The 23,251-nt window shown below is 43.2% G+C and overlaps 1 protein-coding gene across 3 annotated transcripts in view; it reads right to left on the minus strand.

Moving 5' to 3' along the window:
* Positions 1-23,251, minus strand: part of ADCY8 (adenylate cyclase 8) — a 364,716-nt gene that overhangs the window by 156,718 nt on the left and 184,747 nt on the right. For all 3 annotated transcript variants that reach the window (XM_077271241.1, XM_077271242.1, XM_077271243.1), the window contains exon 7: positions 15,197-15,467. In XM_077271241.1, coding sequence (XP_077127356.1) covers positions 15,197-15,467 — 271 coding nt within the window. The remainder of the gene's footprint in view (positions 1-15,196; positions 15,468-23,251) is intronic.

A 23,251-nucleotide genomic window follows, 5' to 3' on the forward strand; every position in this document is an offset into this window, starting at 1 on the left:
CTCTTCCGACAAGCCTACGACCTGCAGTAACCACTGATCCACCAAACCGCTACATGAGCAGCTCTACGCCATGTATTCCATGGCGCTATAATAATAATAATAATAATAATATCTATCATGAATGTGCGGGACGGGAAGATACTGAATATTTTTTTTAATATTCCTCCCTGCTCTGCTAATTTTAGGAGGATTCAGACCTGCATCATCAATTTCAAAGTCTCCGTGTTTCGATTCCCAGGTTTTACAGGAAACCCTTTTACTGTCAGGCGAGGAATAATCTGCTTTTTCCAGCTGTTAACTGAAAACGCGCCTGGTTACTTCTGATAAAAAAACATAATCTATGTGTTTACTGAAAACCCCCCGGATTTAGCTATCTGTTCTCCGATAATGCACACCAGGCTCGGCTACCAATAATCTTCTTATTCGCATGGATTTTTTTGCTGCTTCTTGCTCACTTCAGGACCCAAATGCTTTAAAGGAAAAGTATCACCTGGAAAAATTCCCTTTAAATTCACAACTGTGCCAAAGTAACACCCAGTAAGAAAGTTTCAAGAAGTTCCTCCCCCTGGACTTTCTTAGGCACAGGCTCCTCCCATCCTGACTGATTGGATCAGTGTTTTCAGACGCGCTGCAAGACTGCAGCTCTAACCTTTTTGATTCGTTGTGAAATCACAAGCTGGAGACCGCTGCATTACACACTTCTGTGCAGAACTACAAAACGTTATAATGGGACACTAATCTCTTAAAATAACTAAGAGGACTCACAGAAGGCAGGGGTATGTTGTAATCCCTTACATCCACATTTTTTGGGTTCTTTAGGATATTCTTTATCTTTAGTTTACTATTATTAGGGCATCTGTAAGATGATGAAAAGATAATGAGCGTTATTCTATACTGGGTTCTTAAAGGGGTTGTCTCATCTCAGGTCAACACAAAATCCCTTTAATCTAACAGGAAAAAGATTGAGAATTCAGAATCTCACCAGACAGGAATGGGAACTAGATCACTGAATGGAGACAATACAGAATATTTTATGATGCTTTACTTTGGACTGAGCACTTATTGGCATTGAGCTGCAGATAGGGAGGAGTTTATGAAAAATAAGCTCCAAAATTGGTATTTTGGGGATGTTTTTGTGGCAATCGAGGGTAGGCTTGCAAATGTCAGATGTGTGGGTATAGCCAAACCTATTGACCTCACACACCCCAAGCAAACCATCATGAGTACCTTCCAGCGTATTATACAGAGGGGTCCACCATTAGTTTGGCTTGACTTTGGCTCCGATTTCTCATGATATGATACAAAACCCTCAACTGGCTGCAATTCACATCACAACCACCAGGTGGCCACATGTAACATAAATATCCCCTGACAGAGTATCACAAAAAAAAAAAAATCTGGTCATTCCTTGTCACTTATCTGTGGACACATCAAGCCAAGAGCAAAGGTAAAGGCACATTTGTAGGTCACCAAATGGTCAAAAAGCAAGTAACTAATATATTCCTACTCCTCTTAGCCGCTAAGTTCCTGCCGCTGCACAGTGGGAATCTAAAACCATGTCCTCTGCGGTCTCCCATTTTTCCCCAGCCACAGAGGAGCCTGCTCAGCAAAGGCACAGGTCCCAGCATCTTGCTCAAGCTGATGCTGTGCATCTGGTTACTTACCACTGTCATTTCTGGTTCTGCTATTATAACCAACAGTGGTCAGCGGCGAGCAGACGTTCCTGGGACTATGTTCTGCTTTTTCTCAACTGACCATGCCCATGGGACGGGTCACATGCTCAGGCCCTGAAGCGGCCCTAATTGGACCACTGGGAAGGTCCCGGAAGGACGCCGCTATAAAAGATTTGCATGGCAGCTCGGCCATGCGTTAGTATAAAACGAAAATCGTGTAAGTGTGGATGTTAGTATGTTATCTGGTGAAAGCTCCAAATCATCCTCCTCTCTAGCGCTGTGGTATGTGGTTAGGTGTTTGGAGCTGACTAGCGCCAGTTTGTGCCATCTAGCAAAAGGCACGATCATGCAAGCGTCAATTCAGCAGTGTCCGCCAGTGCGGCGCCGTGCGCAGCTAGTGAGCTCTCCGGTCCCTAGTTAGGGCGGTTAATGGCGTCCGCCAGAGCTAAATCTTTATTATTTAGTTACTCCCTGGCACCTCAGTTGCGGCACCGAGCGCTAGTAGGTCTAGAGGGACTCTAACCCGAGTCCTGTGACCAAACACTAGCGTACACTCAGCGGTTTTGCGGCCCTGTGAAGCAACAGGGTTCACCTCCTTACTTAACCGGTGTAGTTAACCCATATGTGTTCACATTATACCGCCATATAGTCCGCCGTTAATGAGCAGCAGGTGTCATCTCTGCATGGTGGACCCCGGGCTACGAAAGCACCATATATCTTCCTTTATATTATTTGGTGCGTTCCTCCAGCCTTAACATTATACTAGCCCCAGGGTCTGGATAGTAATGGTGGACGAACAGCGACTACATCCAGCAGCTGGAGGGCAGGTTGGCGGCTCTCAAGCGCAAAACCCCGGCTGTGGATGTTACCACAGTAGCTGTTCAGGCTGCTAGCATGGCTGCAGCTAGTTTGTCCACTGCCACCCCTGCGCCTCCTGTTGCCAGATAAGTTTTCTGGTGACAGTAAGCTGTGTAGGGGATTTGTGAGCCAGTGTGCAATACACCTTGAGCTCCTGGCTGCACGTTTTCCCACAGAGTGGGCAAAGGTGGGATTTATCATATCCCTCCGGTCGGACAGGGCGCTGTGGGAGCGTGACAATCATGTGGTGCAGAGTGCTCCGCGGTTCCTGAGCGTTCTGGGACCTCGAGTCACCCATGATACGGCGTTCCAACTGCTGGCATTGACACAGGGCTCGTCCATGGTCAGCGATTTTGCCGTCCACTTCCAGAGTTTAGTATCTGAGCTGGAGTGGCCGGATAAAGTCCTCATCCCAGTTTTTTGGAGGGGGCGGGCTGACCATGTGAAGGACGCTTTGGCCACTAAGGAGTTTCCTGCCACACTGGAGGGGCTAATAACGGTATCAACTTGCATCGACCTTCGTTTTAACGAGCGAAGGTTTTAGTGAGCCCAGTGTAGGCAGAGGTTTTGGCTGGCTCCAACCTTCGCCAAACCTCTGGAATCTCCAGTCAAGGCATCCAAGCCACATGAGGCCATGGAGGTGTCATGAGCGGGATCTAAGTCATGGACAGCTCGTGCACTCAAGGTCTGTCATGTCTGTCAGCAGTCAGGACATCATGCCTCCAGATGTCCTCAGCGGTCAGGAAAACATCGCCGTTTAGTGACCGTAGGAGGTGGTTCACTTGACACAGTGGCGTTTTCCTCCAAACTGTCCTTAAAGGGGACAATAACCATAGGCCCATCCACTCATACGCTAGGGCTTTGCATGGATTTCGGGGCGGAGGGCAACTTCATGTCATCTGCTTTCACCCAACGGCACGCAATACCCCTGGTAATGCTTGCCAAACTAGTGAACGTACGAGTGGTAAATGGATCGACACTGCCCTCACAAATAACTCATCAGACCATCCCATTTACCCTTTCTATGTCACTGTCCCACAAGGAAACAATCTCCCTGCTTGTCATTCCTGAGGGAATTGATGAGGTTCTGTTAGGGATACCCTGGTTGCGCTACCACTCCCCTCATATAGAAAGGTCCACAGGGAAAATTTTGGGATGGAGTGAATCCTGTGAGGGCAGATGTCTGAGGGAGTGCATTCAGGTTGCTACTAGAGAGGTACCTGAAGATCTTTCCTCTGTCGCCAAGCACTACTGGCCCTATGTGGACGTGTTCTCCAAGAGGCCAGCGGAGGCCCTTCCGACTAACCGCCCCTATGACTGTCCTATTGACCTCTTGCCTGGTGCTGAGCCTCCCCGGGGTCGAGTCTATCCACTATCTCTCCTGGAGATGGAGGCAAAGACTCAGTACATCCAGGAGAATCTAGCAAGAGGATTCATTAGGAAGTCAGTGTCACCTGCAGGACCGGGGGTTCTTCTATGTCCATGCATAGATTACAGGGGTCTTAATGCCATCACTGTTAAGAACAAGTACCCTCTGCCCCTGATATCGGAGTTGTTTGATAGGCTGCAGGGAGCGAGGGTTTTTACAAAGCTTGATCTGCGGGGTGCTTACAGCCTGATTCGCATCCATGAGGGGGACGAATGGAAGACAGAATTTAACACCAGGGACAACCATTACGAGTACCTGGTGATGCCCTTCGGGCTCTGTAATGCCCCAGCCGTTTTCCAGGACTTTGGAAATGACATCTTCCGGGACATGCTCTCCATCTCAGTCGTAGTCTATCTGGATGATATTCTCATCTACTCTCCAGACATAGACTCCCACCGGAGAGATGTGTGCAAAGTCTTCGACCTCCTACGGGCAAACTCCCTCTATGCCAAGATGGAGAAGTGTGTGTTTGAGCAGGAGTCTTTGCCTTTCCTGGGCTATATCATCTCCGACCAGGGATTGGCTATGGATCCTGCCAAGCTACAAGCTGTGATGGACTGGCAGGAACCCCATTCTCTCAAAGTGGTGCAGCGCTTTATGGGGTTCATTAACTATTATCGCCAGGTCATTCCCCTTTCCCCATTCCTTCGCAACTTTGGTAGCTCCCTTGGTAGCCCTCACCAAGAAGGGAGCAAATCCCAAATTATGGTCGGAGGAGGTCTCCAAGGCCTTCCTCTCTATTAAGTCACATTTCGCTAGCGCTCCCATCCTACATCACCCCGATGTGGATAAACCATTTATAATGGAGGTGGATGCCTCATCCGTCGGTGCTGGAGCAGTCCTCTTCCAAAAGGATGCTCAAGGTTGGAAGCAGCCTTGCTTCTTTTTCTCCAACACCTTCACACCGGTGGAGAGGAATTATTCCATCGGGGACAGGGAGTTTCTAGCTATGAAGTTGGCCTTCTCGGAGTGGAGCCACCTCCTGGAGGGGGCTCGTTTTCCCTTCCAAGTGTATACCGACCACAAAAATTTGGTTTATTTACAGATTGCCCAGCTGCTAACCTTTTGCCAGGCTAGGTGGTTCTTGTTCTTCTCCCGCTTCCACTTCACCCTTCATTATTTTTCCGGGGAGAAGAACATCCGTGCCAACGCTCTCTCCCGCTCTGTAGTGTCATCAGTGGAGGAGGGGCAGCCTCGGCTAATTGTCCCCTCAGAGAGCCTGAGAACTGTGGCCCCAGTCTCCCCAGAGTCTGTGCCTCTGGGCAAGACTTTGTACCACCTACTTTGCAACCAGAGCTTCTCTCTTGGGCTCACTCGTCCAGGGTGACGAGTGAGCGAACGCACCATATATCTTCCTTTTTATTTGGTTCGTTCCGCCAGCCTTAACAGCCACACTAGTATATCAGTGTATACATACTGCCTGGAGGACTACTGTAACAGTGATCAAAAATCATCAAAAGTCCACATCCACAAAACTCCTTCTCAATAAACTCCTGGTCCTGGTGCCGACTTAAACAGAAGCTTTTAGCGCCTTTAGCTCGACTTTTCTGATACAGACCTCCAAATCCTCACGTAAAGACATAGGAGCAAATGATAATTTTGCCACCTGCAGTTGCCACTAGAGGGAGCTCATGAGTGTACGGTATACTGTATTATAATATTATATATATATATATATATATATATATATATATATATATATATATATATATATATTTTTTTTTTTTTTTTAATTTTATTTTAAGTGAAAAACTTTCCTTAGGTTAATCGAGCAATGTGCAGGGGAGAGAATGGGAATGAGTAGAAAAATAATCCTTTCATCTTATAAAACATGAGGACATAGGTAGAAGACTGTTCAACACCTTTGAGATTGAAAACATATCCAGTTAATGATGATTTAAAGGGAACCTATCAGCAACATTTTCATTAGCCAGTGAGTGGCATGGCAGAATAGGGCAGTGTCCAACGTTCGCAGAGATACCGATTATGTAATGATCTCTTACTCTACCGGGGCAAAATTTGTCGATTAGACGGCAGGTGCACTTGGGGACGCACTTGCAGTTTATGGCTTTTCATTAAAACACTTTGCAGCTTGGTTACCAGTGGAGCCGGCATCTCTGCCGCGTGATATCACCTCTTCTCCTGGACGAAATCTCATGCATGCACCTCTCTTTCTTTTTGGCTGGTGCATGTGCAATGCGAGACTAAGAATTTGGGTGGCACATAGTATCGTACGGCGCATGCACCGACCAAAATATTAATGGCACATGCGGGGGACTTTGACACATATTTGAATGCAGTTGCATGATATAAGAGGGATAAATATGATTATTGGAACAATCTAACCTATAAACCCAAATATAGGGGATGGTGCAGGGCATAGGGGAAGCAGAGGCTGAGATCGCACTTAGACTTAGAGCCTTAGGGAGACCCATATGAGAAGACCAGTGTGACAAATGACGGATATTAGTTCTGGCGCCGAGATAAGCATTTACATTGGGGCTTGGGAGCAAAACGTTAACCCTCTGATCAGATGAGAACTCTACCGTTACTCTGCTCCTAACACTGACACCAGCAGAAAACTCTGCGTCCTGACTGACAAAAGACACGGAACTATTACATTACACACTATTATAAAACAGCAATAAAAGGCACGACAGAAGAAGATATCAGCAAGAGTTACATGCAAAATGCAGCAAGCAGCTAAAGAGGCACGAGAGAATGCAAGAAGCAAAACATCGCAGCATGCAGGCAACACTGCAATACAGGAGGCAGCAGAGCATGCACGGTGCGCAGGAGACAACAGCGGAGGGTGGGGGCGCTATAGAGACACTACTGGATGGACACTGGGGACAGAAACATTCTCTGTAATCTGAAGATTTATATCAGTATCAATCTATTATCTCTCTATTATCTATCTATCTGTCCATCCATCTATTACCTATCAATCTATTATCTATCTATCTATCCATCCATCTATTATCTGTCTATTATCTGTCTATTATCTATCTATTATCTATGTCTATTATCTATTATCTATATCTATTATTTATTGATCATTTATCATCTATATATTATCTCTCTATTATCTATCTATTATCTATGTCTATTATCTATTATCTATATCTATTATTTATTGATCATTTATCATCTATATATTATCTCTCTATTATCTATCTATTATCCATGTCTATTATCTATTATCTATATCTATTATTTATTGATCATTTATCATCTATATATTAGCTCTCTATTATCTATTATCTATATCTATTATTTATTGATCATTTAGCATCTATATATTATCTCTCTATTATCTATCTATCTATCTATCTATTATTTATATATCTATCTCAGACTTATCAGTCAATAAAGCTTTCTCATTTTCTATCTAGTGTACCTTTTCTTTCCTTTGTCTATATCTTCACTCTTCTTGGAAGCTCTATATACCTTCAAGTACATAGTATTAAGCTGTCATCTAATAGTAAAGAAATGGACAGAAAAATGTATTTTTTTTTTATAGACAGACTGGTGGGCTTTGGGACCACTAATAATTTCAGAAACTGAGACTCCAGGTCCCCTGTACCTCATACTCTTCCCCAGCCACCGCTCCCTCTGTACAGACTCTTTCCCATTATTTTTCTACAACAAATGATATATACTATTGAAGGGTTGTGAGTTTTGAATTGGCAGCTACTGAATTAGGTAAATACACAGTACAGAGGTAGAAGAAGATTATGCAGGGGGTAAAGATATTGCATGAATAGGAATAAAGAAAAAAAAACAGATATTATATGAGAAGATACAGAAGAAGTAAATAAAATGAAGAAAAGATAGAGAAAAAGCCGATATATGAGAAAATACAGAAGTGGGAGATTTATAAGGAGAGGGAACAGAAGAAGCAGATATTACATAAGAAGATTTAGAATAAGCAGATATTGTATGAGGAGAAGATACAGAAGAAGCAGATATTTAATGAGGAGAAAATGTAGAAGAGGCAGATATTATATGAGAAGATACTGAAGAAGCAGATGTTATATGAGAAGATACTGAAGAAGCAAATGTTATATAGAAGACACAGAAGAAGCAAATATTCTATGAGGACATACAGAAGAAGTAGATATTATATGAGAAGAGAAAGAAGAAGATATAATGTGAGGAAGACATACAAGAAGCAGTTATATGAGAGAGAAGAATCGGATATTATATAAGATACAGAAGAATCAGATTATATGAGAAGATACTGAAGAAGCAAATATTATATAGAAGACACAGAAGAAGCAAATATTCTACAAGGACATACGGAAGAAGTAAATGATATATGAGAAGAGAAAGAAGAAGATATAATGTGAGGAAGACATACAAGAAGCAGTTATGTGAGAGAGAAGAATTGGATATTATATGAGAAGATAAAGAACAATCAGATATTATATGAGAAGATAAAGAACAATCAGATATTATATGAGAAGACCCAGAAGAATCAGATATTATATGAGAAGATACAGAAGAATCAGATATTATATGAGAAGATATAGGTGAAACAGATACTATATGAGAAGATACAGAAGAATCAGATATTATATGAGGAGAAGATACAGAAAAGGCAGGTATATGAGAAGATAGTGAAAAGGCAGACATAATATGAGAAGATGCAGACGTTATAAGAGGGGGAAGATATATAAGAAGCAGATATTATATGAGAAAACATAGAGAAAAGAGATATTATATGGATGACACAGAAGAAGTAGATATTATGAGGATAAATACAGAAGAAGATATTAGATGAGGAAAAGATACAGAAGAAGCAGATATTATACAGGATGAGGAGATATGAAGAAGTAGATATTATATAAGAAGATACAGAAGAAGCAGATATTATAAGAGAAGATAAACTGCTGAAGAAGCAGATACGTCAGTACATGAGGAGATATAGAAGAAGCAGATATTATATGAGATAGAAAAAACAGATATTATATGAGACCATACTGTAGAAGAGTCAAATATATGAGGAGAAGACACAGAAGAAAAAGCAGACAGTACATGAAAAACTAGTGAAGGAGGAGATATGGAAGAAGACGCAGATATATGATATTAAATGAGGAGAGCATACTGTAGAAAAACACTCAGAAGAAGATACAGTAAATAAAAAGATGCAGAGGAAGCAGATAATAGATGAGAAGATACAGAAGAATAAGCCAATATTACATGAAAACATACAGAAGACGAAGAAGCAGAATTTATATGAGGAGATACGGAAGATGAAGCAGATATATGAGAAGATACAGTGGAAGATGGTAGAAGAGAAAAAAATTGTAGAAGATGCAGATATGTGAGGAGCAGGTATAAAAGATGTAAAAGATATTATGCAGTATGTGGAGCAGATATTGTAGAAATGGAAGAAATAAATTGGAGGAGATATAAAAGAAGCAGATATTATATGAGGAGCAGATAGAGAAGTATCAGATATATGATAAGAAGACAGAAGAAGCAGATATTATACTGTATGAGAAGATTCAGATATATGAGGAGACACAGAAGACACAGATATTATATGAGGAGAAGATTCAGATATATGAGGAGACACAGAAGACGCAGATATTATATGAGGGGAAGACTCAGATATATGAGGAGACACAGAAGGAGCAGATATTATAAGAGGAGAAGATTCAGATATATGAGGAGACACAGAAGACACAGATATTATATGAGGAGAAGATTCAGATATATGAGGAGACACAGAAGACACAGATATTATATGAGGAGAAGACTCAGATATATGAGGAGACACAGAAGGAGCAGATATTATAAGAGGAGAAGATTCAGATATATGAGGAGACACAGAAGACACAGATATTATATGAGGAGAAGATTCAGTTATATGAGGAGACACAGAAGGAGCAGATATTATATGAGGAGAAGATTCAGATATATGAGGAGACACAGAAGACACAGATATTATATGAGGAGAAGATTCAGATATATGAGGAGACACAGAAGACGCAGATATTATATGAGGAGAAGATTCAGATATATGAGGAGACACAGAAGACACAGATATTATAAGAGGAGAAGATTCAGATATATGAGGAGACACAGAAGACGCAGATATTATATGAGGAGAAGATTCAGATATATGAGGAGACACAGAAGAAGCAGATATTATATGTGGAGAAGATTCAGATATATCAGGAGACACAGAAGACAGATATTATATGAGGAGAAGATTCAGATATATGAGGAGACACAGAAGGAGCAGATATTATATGAGGAGAAGATTCAGATATATGAGGAGACACAGAAGACACAGATATTATATGAGGAGAAGACTCAGATATATGAGGAGACACGGAAGGAGCAGATATTATAAGAGGAGAAGATTCAGATATATGAGGAGACACAGAAGACACAGATATTATATGAGGAGAAGATTCAGATATATGAGGAGACACAGAAGGAGCAGATATTATATGAGGAGAAGATTCAGATATATGAGGAGACACAGAAGACACAGATATTATATGAGGAGAAGATTCAGATATATGAGGAGGCACAGAAGACGCAGATATTATATGAGAAGATTCAGATATATGAGGAGACACAGAAGAAGCAGATATTATATGAGGAGAAGATTCAGATATATCAGGAGACACAGAAGACAGATATTATATGAGGAGAAGATTCAGATATATGAGGAGACACAGAAGACACAGATATTATATGAGAAGATTCAGATATATGAGGAGACACAGAAGGAGCAGATAATATAAGAGGAGAAGATTCAGATATATGAGGAGACACAGAAGAAGCAGATATTATATGAGGAGCAGATACAGATATATCAGGAGACACAGAAGACAGATATTATATGAGGAGAAGATTCAGATATATGAGGAGACACAAGACGCAGATATTATTATATGAGAAGCAGATACAGAAGTAGCAGATAATATATGAAATGAAGATGCAGAAAAAGATATATGAAAGGATAGAGAAGAATCAGATATTAAATGAAAAGATACAGATACATGAGGAGAAGATAAAGAAGAAGTAGATATTAAATGAGGAGAAAATACAGATATTACATGAGAAGATACAGAAGAGACAGATATTATATGATGAGAAAATATAGTAGAAGCAACTATTAAATGGCAAGATACAGAAGAAGCAGATATTATATGAGAGGAAGATAGAGAAGAGGCAGATATTACAGAGGCTTGCGAACGTACCTGTGTTTTATAATGCGATTTGTCTGAGATGCATCAGCAATAAATAAATAGTGTGAGTTGGTGAACTGAAGTGAGAAAAATATAGGCATAAATGAAATGTTTGGGATCAAATAACTAAAAATTGGCATGTGCATATGTATTCACTCCTTTTATTATGAAGCCCTAAACATTTCTGGTGCAGGCAATGACCTTCATGAGTCCACCAGTGTCACATGGGCTGTCAGTATACAAGCAAGAGGCACCACCATGGAGACCAAGGAGATCTCCAAACAAGTCAGGGACAAAGTTGTTGAGAAGTATTAGTCAGGGTTGGGTTATAATAAAATCTCCCAATGTCTGATGATTCCCCGGAGCACCATCAATCCATTATCATCAAATGGAAAGAACATACATGGCACCACAACAATCCTGCCAAGAAAGGGCCGCCCACCACAACTGTCAGCCTGGGCAAGGAGGGCATTAATCTCAGAGGCAGCACAGAGACCTAAAGGTAACCTTCAAGGAGCTGCAGAGACTGGAGTATCTGTCCATACGACCACAATAAGCCGTACACTCCATAGAGGTGGTCTTCATGGAAGAGTGGGCAGAAAAAAGCCTTTTTTTCCATGGATCATTAAGGGATTTGTTGCAACTCTGGGTCTACTGAAGGGAGGGAGACGACCAGGGTGTGTACATTTCCTCCACTTTTTCGTCTCAGTTTACCATTTCGGCTGAAATAGTGGTTGGTAGGAAAACTGAGACTATTCCGGTTCTTGTGGATAGTGGAGCTGGAGTCAGTTTGGTGGATTCTCGCCTTGGTCAGACCCATGGTCTAATCGGTAGGATTCTAGCGAGATCCATTCCTATTCTTGCTATTGATTCTGTTCCTCTCAGCCAGAAGAGTTTGACCCAAGTCGTACATAATGTGAACTTGCACATAGGGACTCTTCATGAAGAGTTCCTTCTGTGCTATGTTTTGGAGGGTATGTCTACTCCCATCGTCTTAGGCCTTCACTGGATGAAAAAACACAATCCGGTAATTGATTCGCGGTCCAGAGAAGTAGTCCGTTGGAGCAAGTTTTCTATAAACTATTGCCTGGGAGCTACGATCTCTGCAGTCTTTGTTAAATCTACCCCTTCTTCTCGGTGGAGGTAGCTAAGGTGCTACCAGTGAATAGGGGAAGACTCTATCCACAACTCTGAGTCTCGGTATCCTCCCGGGAAGAGTGGGCAGGGAAGGGCGGTGGTTCCCTCTGAGTATCCTGAGGATAAGGGTTTCGTGACACAGGGGACACCTGTGTTGTCTGTCCCTCAAGGAGATTAGCGTCCATTGGCAAACGTACGCGTGGCAATAACCGTTCGGGTTCAGACCTGTGTGTGAATGAGTATGTGTGGGTGGTCCACTAAAAACATCAGGTGGAAGTATGCATCTGGGATTTGGAGTTCTAGGGTCATTGGGCCGTATATAATGTCGGCCGTTCTCAGGCCTGGGACCTTCCAGTTGGAATCATCCCCAGTGATGCATGTACATAACGTTCTACAGGTTGTCGCTAAGGAGATTTGTTTCGCCTCCGGAGCCTATGGTATTACCATCACAATCGGGCTGCGTTTGCTATGACCTTGAGGACCAGGTGACTACGGAGGTGAATACTACTGGCTTGATGCGTCCTTGCAATACATCATTTTCGGTCAAGTCCGAAAAGTCTCCCTTTTCCATCCCATTGAATTTATATGCTGTGTCGTCCGCCGTACTTACCCGCGTCCGTGTATGACAGCTTTACTTACACACAAAAATTGTAAGGCTCATTTTTAGTTTTACAAAATACATGTGTTAGGGTGTTGTGGGCAGATGGCACCAAAATTGAACGTTTTGGCCACCAAGTTAAATGCTATGTCTGGCACCAAACCAACACAGCTCAATACTCCAAGAACACCATCCTCACAGTGAAACATGCTGGTGGCAGCATGCTGTAGGGATGTTTTGAGGCAACAAGGACTGGGAAAATGGTCCAACTCGAGGGGAAGAAGGATGGTGCGAAATACAGGGATATTCTTGAGACTTGACAGAGGTTCAACTTCCAACAAGATAATGACCCATGGCATACTGTTAAGGCAACACTGAAGTGATTTAAGGGGAAAAGTGTAAATGATTTGGAGTGGCCGAGTCAAAGCAAACACCTTAATCCAACTGAGAATCTGTGGTCAGAGTTGAAGACTGTTGTTCACCAGAGAAAATCATCTAACTTGATGGAGCTGGAGCAGTTTTGCCTTGAGGAATTTGGCAAAAATCCCATTAGCCAGATGTGGAAAGCTAATAGAGACTTATCCAAAGTGACTTGCAGGAGGCTCTACAAAGTACTGACTTTAGGGGTTTGAATAGTTATGCACATGGAAATCTTCAGTTATTTTGTCCTATTTGTTGTTCGCTTCACAATAATAAGAAAAGCAAATGTTCACAGTTGTAGGCATTTTCTTTACACGAACTGATGCAAACCCTTAAAAAACAGTGAAATTACAGGTTGTGAGATATCAAAACATTAAAAAAAATGCCAAGAGGGGTGAATATACAGAAGTAGCAGATATTATAATAGGAAAAGATTTTGTAGAAGATGCAGAACAACACAATATATGAAGAGCAGCTAAACGGGAAGACAATGATGAGGAGAAAAAATGGAAGATAAAAAGCAAATATTGTATGAGAAGATGAATAAAAAGAAATTATGCGAGAAGACACAAAAATAAAGATATTGCATGAGAAGATTCAATAGATGAAGATATTAGATGAGAAAAAAACTGTAGAAAATGCAGATATATGAGGAAATGGTATAGAAGTAAAAGTCATTATACTGTATGTGGAGCAGGTATTGTAAAAAAAAAGGATAAAAGAGTGGAAAAAAACAGTATGAAGAAAAGAAATAGAAAAAATAAAAAGAATTTAAACTCAATTTTTTTACTTAATTGTTAGAGTTGATGACGCTTACACTGTAATGGATGAAGGTGGAACATAGTGATTTAGATTATCAAAGCAAAAGCAAATTAATGCTTTTCTGAAACTTTAATATTGATGATTTAGATGTCAAATTATGGGATCAGTGGTGAGTCTGATTCCCGACACTCCCACCGATCACCTGATCAAAGCGGCACAGCGCCATATTGTGTGGTGGCCATGAATGGTACTGCAAACTCTTAATAATAACTCCTCGGAAAGAAAAAGCCCTTTATGATGTTTTTTTGTTGTTTTTTTTGCTTCAGAAATGTTATAGCGAATAATATCTTAAAATAACTTTCTCAACCTTTTGTAATATTGGCTCAGGTGAAAACGATCTCACCTATCTACCAAACCTCACATCGTTAGGCTTCATATTAGAAAGCACGAATCATAGTCTAAGCTTCTGAATCGAGGGACAATACTATAAGAAGTGGGTCAAAGGGGCTTACTCTAGGCAGAAGAGATGATAATTCTGCTCCAGAAGTGGACAGGACACTACTCTATTGAGGGTCCTCAAAGAAAATAACATCCCATAAATTCTACCCCACAGACTTCTCACCCATGGGCATGGTTGTCTGACAGCATGGCTCTATCTGTTTTCAGATGCGATTTTCATGAATATGCTAACGGTTGCATAAAGAGGTTGACTTTCCTACAGCGTTAACCTACAATATGGGTCTTCTAGTTCATGCACCATTGCATGCACTTTGCATATCCATCTGCCTTAAGGGAGGAGAGGGTGGGGAGCACATACAATACGAGGTGGTAAATCGTACATCCAGTGGGTTTGTTCTATCATCTTGTAACATTTTTATTTCATCCCTTCTAAAAGGGAGTCCATTTTGATCGCTATGGTTGGCATTTCCTTCTAACGATACATTCGGTAGGTTAATTCTGCCCTCAAGAGGGTTTTGCATAATCACTTGATGTTTCATGTTAAGAGAAAAGGTTAAAGATGGATGTGTTCCCTCTGAGGCTTCTACTACTGAGATCCGCTCAAGCATGCCTTATATTCGGTGACATTAGATAAAGTTTGACTTACATTCTGCTTGCCCACGATGTTATCGAAAGGAAGTTCTGGGCTCCAGGAACCTTCGGTAAAAGTTGCGCCGCTGTTTCTCCTGTCTGTCGGACTCACGGCTTCTTTCACTATGTCTTCTGGGAGCGTCAGAAGGTTCTCGTCAGGTTGTTTTATCAGGTAGGTCTCAATATTATGTTTCCTCAAAAACTCATTTCTTTCCTTGCCGTGGCCTTCTTCTACATTGTAATCCCCATTAAGGCAGTCAAGAGAAGCTTTTGATATATGAATTCTCCTTTAAGGAGCAAATAAAAGCAATGTTAGAAAGGAATACATTTATGTGGAAGAAAAATATACATCACAATGCGGAAAAACTCAGCTGTCTCGGTGAAGCTGGCCTACCACCGTTCTGCGGGAATGGTGATAACTTATAGATCGGTGTGGATCCGACCATTGGGACCTGCACCGATGGGCAGAATGGGGCACTTTGATTCCATTTGAAAAGAAACGGCAGTGAACATGCCCAACCACTATTCGATTCATTCCCTATGGGGCTGCCAGAAAAAGCTGGGAAAATGTAACCTCATGGGGTGGTGTTCACCAACTTCAGTCCTCAAGAGCCACCAACAGGTTGTGTTTTCTGGATATCCTTAGTATTGCCCAGGTGATAATTGCATCACATGAACAAACAAGAATTCCATCCCCTGGGTAATACTAAGGAAACCCTGAAAACATGACCTGTTGGTGGCTCTTAAGGACCGGAGTTGGAGAAAACTCCCATAGGGAATGTGCATCTCCATTCTAAAGTGTATAAAAGTGTCCCATTGAAGATATGGTTTTCTAATTTTACACATTGTGAAGGACCCAATGGTTTGCTTTCCCATTGCCAATATTTAAGTTATCAACTGTCCTGTGGATTGGAAATAACTTATCTTCACTGGACAACTTCTTTAAGGGCTCAAATTTCATGTGGACAAATTCAATACATTATTATCACGCCATGTAAGCAAAACCTTTAGTAGGCTGAAATTCACATCACAACCACTGGTTTGCTAGACATAGACACATATAGCATAAACATTTTCCAAAGGAGTATTGCAAAAATCTTTTTTTTTTTCCAAAGATGGCCATCTCACGACATCATACAGGAGAGTCCTCCAATAACAAAACTGTCTTTCACATGGACCCAGGGTTGGCTCCAGGTTTTCGTGGGTCCCGGGGCAAAAGAGTCTCTGTGGACCACTTTAAAATATTCATGATGCACAGATGCAGCAGAGAAAACTAGGTATAGTACAATGCCAAAGATTTCACTTATTTCATACATTACGTTTTCGACGAATGTTCGTCGAACGTTTGACAAACACCGTCAAACCCCATTGAAACCAATGGCAGGCAAACACAAACACATACAAACACATAGAAAACACATAGAAAACACCTTAAAAGGTGTCCAAAAGCTGACAAACTGCTCAGAAGACACAACAAACACATGGAAAAGTCACAAGTACATATAGTCATGCGAAAAGAAAAGAGGTGGAGGAGTAGAAGGAGGAGGAGACACAGATATTGGCATGTCATGCCCTTCTAAAATCAAGAAAGGCTGAAGTAAAAATATAAAATCACTCTACCAACACCCAGACGTCGTGACAAAAAAATGTAAAAAAAGAAATATCTTTAGGTAGAATGGTGGCGGGTCCATTCACAACACTTTCCTTTGAAGACGTAGTGGTATCCCTATTGGGAGTCGTGCCAAAAAAGGAACCCAATACATTCAGACTAATCCACCATTTGTCATATCCAAGGGGCAGGTCAGTAAACGACAACATCGATGCAGAACCAAGTACAATACTATATATATGTACCTCCTTTGACGAGGCAGGTAGGTCAAAAAAAAGTTGGAAAGGGGCACCCTAATGGCCAAAACAGACATTGAGGGGGTGTTCCGGTTACTACCTGTGCCTCTGATTAGTGTCCTCCCATTGGGCTGCTTCTGTGAAGAAGCATACTACATAGATCGCTGTTTACCCATGGGGTGCTCCATATCCTGCTCACTATTTGAGGCGTTTAGTTGCTTCCTCGAATGGGTCGTCATGGACATTTCTAAAGGGGCACGTATTATCCATTACCTTCTTATGCCTGGGCCCAAAAGATTCGCCACAGTGTGAATACACGCGGTAGTCCCCCTGCGAGAAGGAGAGAGCTGGAGGGAGAGTGGACACCCCAGAGCTGAGGGGTTAGATTGAGAAAGGAAGAAGGCGGTGTAGCTTGCTTCATGGGTGGGGTACTCTGCTGAGTAGCAGAAATTGCTACTAGGCCCAAAGTATTGCCTGGGCTAGATGCAGTTAAAAATTAGTACTTAGATGAAAAGGCGGTGTAGCTTGCTTCATGGGTGGGGTACTCTGCAGAGTAGCACAAAATGCAACTAGGCCCAAAAGGATTTCCTGGGCTAGATGCAGTTAAAAATTAGTACTTAGATGAACAGGCGGTGTAGCTTGCTTCATGGGTGGGGTACTCTGCTGAGTAGCAAAAAATGCTACTAGGCCCAAAAGGATTTCCTGGGCTAGATGCAGTTAAAACTTAGCACTTAGATAAACAGGCGGTGTAGCTTGCTTCATGGGTGGGGTACGCTGCTGAGTAGCAGAAACTGCTACTAGGCCCAAAGTATTGCCTGGGCTACATGCAGTTAAAAATTATTAATTATATAAACAGGCTGTGTAGCTTGCTTCATGGGTGGGCTACTCTGCTGACTAGCAGACACTGAAGCTTTGGAGCAGACCTCTGAATCCCAGGCCATAGTATGAGTAAACAGCTCTGCAGAGTCAACCATCTGTGTTACCCAAAGCCATAGTGTATGTAGTTTCTAAAGGTTAAAAGGGGAGCGACCCCACCCACCTGGAATTGACGATGGCAACGTCATGTAAAACACAGCAAGGGGACTCCAAAAAGAGTCTCCATTTTTTCCAAAAATTGGGGTACAGACACCACGTAAGTGGCATCAATTTCGCCAGAGTTTCTTAAAATGATTGGTGAGGTGATTTTCAAAAATCATCAAGCTTTTAGTCTCCCCAGGATGACACAGGGGTAGAAAAGTCCTTGCGGATCCAGGATTTGTTCATCTTGATGAACGTTAGTCTGTCTACATTGTCACTGGACAGCCGCGTGCGCTTATCTGTCAGCACACCACCAGCAGTGCTGAACACACGTTCAGAGAAAACGCTGGCTGCGGGGCATGACAAGATCTCCAAGGCGTGAGTGGTGAGCTCAGGCCATTTTTCCAGATTGGAAGCCCAAAATGAGCAAAGGTCCAGTTCCACAGTCATGGCATTGATGTTAACTTGGAAATACTCCTGTACCATCCTCTCTAGGCGTTGGCTATGCGTCAGACTTCTTGTCTCCTGTGGCCTTGCAAAGGATGGCCTAAAAAATTCTTGAAACGATTGGAAAAAATTGCTGTTACCACCAGATACGATGTTACTGTTACGGTTTAAGTGATGACTCGACAGTCCCATGGTTGGCAAGTTAGAACTCAGAGATTCACTACGTGCACCACTGGTGTTTTGTGGAAAAGCAGATGTAAGATTCTGTAACAGTCTCTGCTGATACTCCTGCATGCGTGAATCCCTTTCTATGGCAGGAATTATTTCGCCAAATTTACTTTTGTACCGGGGATCTAAGAGTGTGGCAACCCAGTAGTCGGCATTACTTCGGATTCTGACAATCCGAGGGTCATGTTGCAGGTAGCGCAGCAAGAAGGCACTCAAGTGTCTTGTGCATCCAGGAGGACCAAGTCCTTGTTGTCTTGGTGGCGGCGAGGTGAGAATCATGCTTCCTTCCTCTGCCCTTTCCCCCCAACCTCACACAACAGAAATTTGATCAAGGTCTCCCTCATCTGATGAGTCTTCCATGCCATTTCATATGGTGAAATTCAACCTCTTAGCTTTGTCATGGCTAGGAGGAAATGGTCTTTTACTTGTCCACATCTGAGGGACCGAGGGCTGGCTGCCATGCTTAGACGGGGTTGAGTAGGGTGTCCCCGGCAAACTGCTGGTCTGTGAGGAAGGTGCAGGCGGAGATATTATGTTGCCTTGATCAAAATGTGGTGGTCTCGATGCCGGAGAGCCCTCAACACCAGCAGGTGTTTCCACTTGCAAATGTCCTGACGACCTGCCAATCACACTGGCTGTTGCGGCTAAAGAGGTGGAAGGTCTGCGTCCAAAACCATGTGTGACTGCTGTCACCACAGTCACAGAGGATGAAGAGGCTGCGGATGCACTTGATGGGGCAGACGGTGGTTGGCCCGGCCCACTAGGCTGCATTGTAGCAAAGTGAGCTTCCCACTGCAACTTTTTCCTCATATCCATGTGACGGTTCATGCATGAAGTACTCAAACTATTCATTTTTTAGCCTCTACTGAGATTTTGGTGACAAATCTTACAGACAACATGAGTCGGGTCAATCCTTTGCGATCTCAAAAAATGCCCAGGCTATGCAAGGCTTAGAGCCCATGCGACCTGAAGAGCCACCACGACTTGGGCTCAGAGGCACAGTTGTGGTTGAGGATGCAGTTGTTGACGTGCTTCCAGTACTCCGTCTCTGTCCAGGAAGGCACAACCTAACCTTGTCGTCAGACTCATCACTAGCATCCGCCACCTCCTCTGCTGACCTCATGGACAGGCGGACTGTGTGTTGACAATAAGTGGGGTCTCCAACCTCGTCATCATCACCCTGTGTGTTCTCACACCCATCATCCTCAGAGCCAACCTCTTCCTGCCCTGACCGAAAAGTCAAGTTTTCGTTCCAATCAGGTATCTCAGTCTCATCATCATCTTCCTCATTGTCTACATCAACAGGAGTTACAGTTTGAGAATGAGGGTCTACATTATGCTCAGAACCTTCTTCATCTGGGCCTGGATCCGACTCACAAAGATTCTGGGCATCAGAGCAGATCATTTCATCGTCTAGATTCACAGAAGCTCTGGAGCAGACCTCTGATTCCCAGGCTATAATATGAGTAAACAGCTCTGCAGACTCAACCATCTGTGTTACTCCATACTCAGATGGGCGGCTGGAGACTTGGGAGCTCTGAGGAAGCAGTGCGATTGGGTTGACACCTCTGAGGACTGGATGATTTGTGATGTTGAAGTTGAGGTGGAGGAGAGCCCACCTGAATGAGCACTTGATATCCGTTCAAGCACCTTGCTAATTGGCTAATTGCTGATTGTGGCCATTTGGTGCCTGATGGTAGCAGTCATTTCATTTCATATATATTTAGTCTAGTTGGGATAGCACGTGCGCGGGGTCGTGCGTGCAACAGATATTAAGTGCAACAGGATCAAGTGCTTGGCAGTTGGACAGGGCAGGAGATAGGTAAGGTGCATACGTTTTCCAAACAACCATGCTTCTTGGTCAGTCGTACTGCATTATGCATTGATCATATCAATCTGCTTCTTATTTGTTTTTACTTCTGCTTTCTCACAACCTGCCCTTTAACACATTCTGTGCACTCACTCCATATCCACCCCTCCCTTCTCCCCTCTCCCATGTATAACTCTGAGGCTCTACTGACATTTCTTACCCACTCCAAACCATCAAATACCTCCATGCAGCACTCAAAACGTTCATACAAATCATCCCACCACCTGCTCTTTCTGTTTTTTCTCCTTTTACTAGTTGCAGGCGACATCTCCCCCAACCCTGGGCCTCCCTCCACCAGCATACATTACTCTCCTCCAGCTACAAATAGAAACCTTGCTAATCTTATTAACATTCAGTGCATGCCTTCTCCTATCGCTTTCCACTGTGCTCTCTGGAATGCACGGTCTGTGTGTAACTAACTTACATTCATGATTTCTTCCTCTCTAATTCCCTTAACCTTCTGGCTATTACAGAAACCTGGATCCAGCATTCAGACACCACTGCCGCTGCCGCTCTCTCATTTGGTGGGCTGAAATTTTCACATACCGCCAGACCTGAGAACAGACATGGTGGAGGTGTTGGTTTGCTCCTTTCATCACAATGTGCTTTCCAGGTCATCCCCCCGGTTACCTCACTTACATTTCCTTCCTTCAAAGTCCAAGAGGTCAGACTCTTTAAGCCCTTCTCCTTGCTAGTGGCTGTTGTTTATCGCCCTCCAGGCTTCTGCTGCAAGTTTCTAGACCACTTTGCCACCTGACTTACTCACTTTCTATCCTGTGACATCCCCGCCCTCATCATGGGAGACTAACATCCCCATCAATGATCCCCTCTCCCAATCTGCCTCTCATCTTGTTTCTCTAACTTCATCATTCGGCCTCTCACAGTTTACTAATTCTTCTATGCATCAAGACGGGAATACTCTGGACCTGGTTTTCTCCCGTCCCGGCTCTCTGCATTACTTTACTAACTGCCCTCTCCCGCTCTCGGACCACAACCTTCTTTCCTTCTCTGTGAAGAATTGTCTCCCTACCCGGGACACCCCCACTTACCACACTTATCGGAATACAAGTACCATTAATACCCAGCAGCTTATGGACAATCTCCACACATCTTTAGCCCCCATCTCCTCCCTCTTCTGTCCAGACTTAGCATTGTCACACTTCAATAATACACTGAAGAATGCCCTAGATGAAGCAGCACCTTCTACACGCAGAAAAACCCGACACGGACAATGGTAGCCCCGGCACACTATGCAAACACGCTTTCTTCAGCGTTGCTCAAGGTGTGCAGAGCGGCAGTGGAGAAAATCTCTCTTAGCAGAAGACTTCATCCACTATAAGTCATGCTCAAAACCTATAACACTGCCCTTCATCTAGCCAAACAATCCTACTTCACCACCCTCATCACCTCACTATCCAACAACCCAAAACGACTTTTTGAAACTTTAACATCCCTCCTGAAACCTAAAGTACTGGACCCCATCACCAATGTCAGTGGTGAGGATCTGGCCACTTATTTCCTAGAAAAAAATCAACCACATCCATCAGGATATCTCAGCCCAATCTCCTCAGTGCCTGGATCCCCCTCCCTGCCACACCTCAAGCTCACTAGACATCTTTGAGCCTGTTTCAGAAGAAGTTTCCAAGCTCCTCGCTTCTGCTCAGCCTACAACCTGCAACAGTGACCCCATTCCTTCACATCTCCGGCAGTCTGTCTCACCAGTGATCACCACTCACCTGACTAAAATATTTAACCTCTCTCTTTCTTCAGGTATCTTTCCCTCCTCATTTAAACATGCAATCATAACCCCTTTACTTAAAAAGCCATCCCTGGACCAGAACTGCACTGCTAACTACAGACCTGTCTCTAACCTTTCCTTCATCTCTAAACTCCTGGAACGCCTGGTAACCTCCCGTCTAATCCTCTATCTCCCAGATAACTCTCTTCTCGACCCTTTACAATCTTGTTTCCGCTCTTTACACTCCACTGTAACTGCCCTCACTAAAGTCTCTAATGATCTAATAACAGCTAAATCCAAAGGTCATTGCTCCCTGCTGATTCTCCTGGATCTCTCCGCAGCATTCGACACTGTGGATCACCAGCTCCTCCTCACTATGCTCCGCTCTATAGGCCTCAAGGACACAGCCCTCTCCTGGTTCTCCTCCTACCTCTCTGACCGCTCCTTCACTGTATCTTTTGCCAGCTCCTCTTCCTCTCCTCGTCCCCTTACTATCGGGTTCCGCAGGGCCCAGTCCTAGGCCCCCTCCTCTTCTCTCTATACACAGCCCCTATTGGACAAACAATCAGCAGATTTGGGTTCCAGTATTATCTCTATGCTGATGACACTCAATTATACACTTCTTCCCCTGACATCACCCCTACCCTAATTCAAAATACCAAGGATTGTCTGTCTGCTGTCTCTAACATCATGTCCTCCCTCTATCTGAAACTAAATCTCTCCAAAACGGAACTTCTTGTGTTTCTCCCTTCTACTAACCTCACTACACCCAACATCGAAATTACCCTGGAGGGTTCAACCATAACTCCCAAGCAGCATGCCCGCTGTCTTGGGGTCACATTCGACACCAAACTTTCCTTTACTCCCTATATCTGATCACTCACTCGCTCCTGTCACCTGCATCTTAAAAACATCTCCAGAATCCG

This window comes from Ranitomeya variabilis, chromosome 6 (assembly GCF_051348905.1).
Source record: "Ranitomeya variabilis isolate aRanVar5 chromosome 6, aRanVar5.hap1, whole genome shotgun sequence".
Taxonomy (NCBI): domain Eukaryota; kingdom Metazoa; phylum Chordata; class Amphibia; order Anura; family Dendrobatidae; genus Ranitomeya; species Ranitomeya variabilis.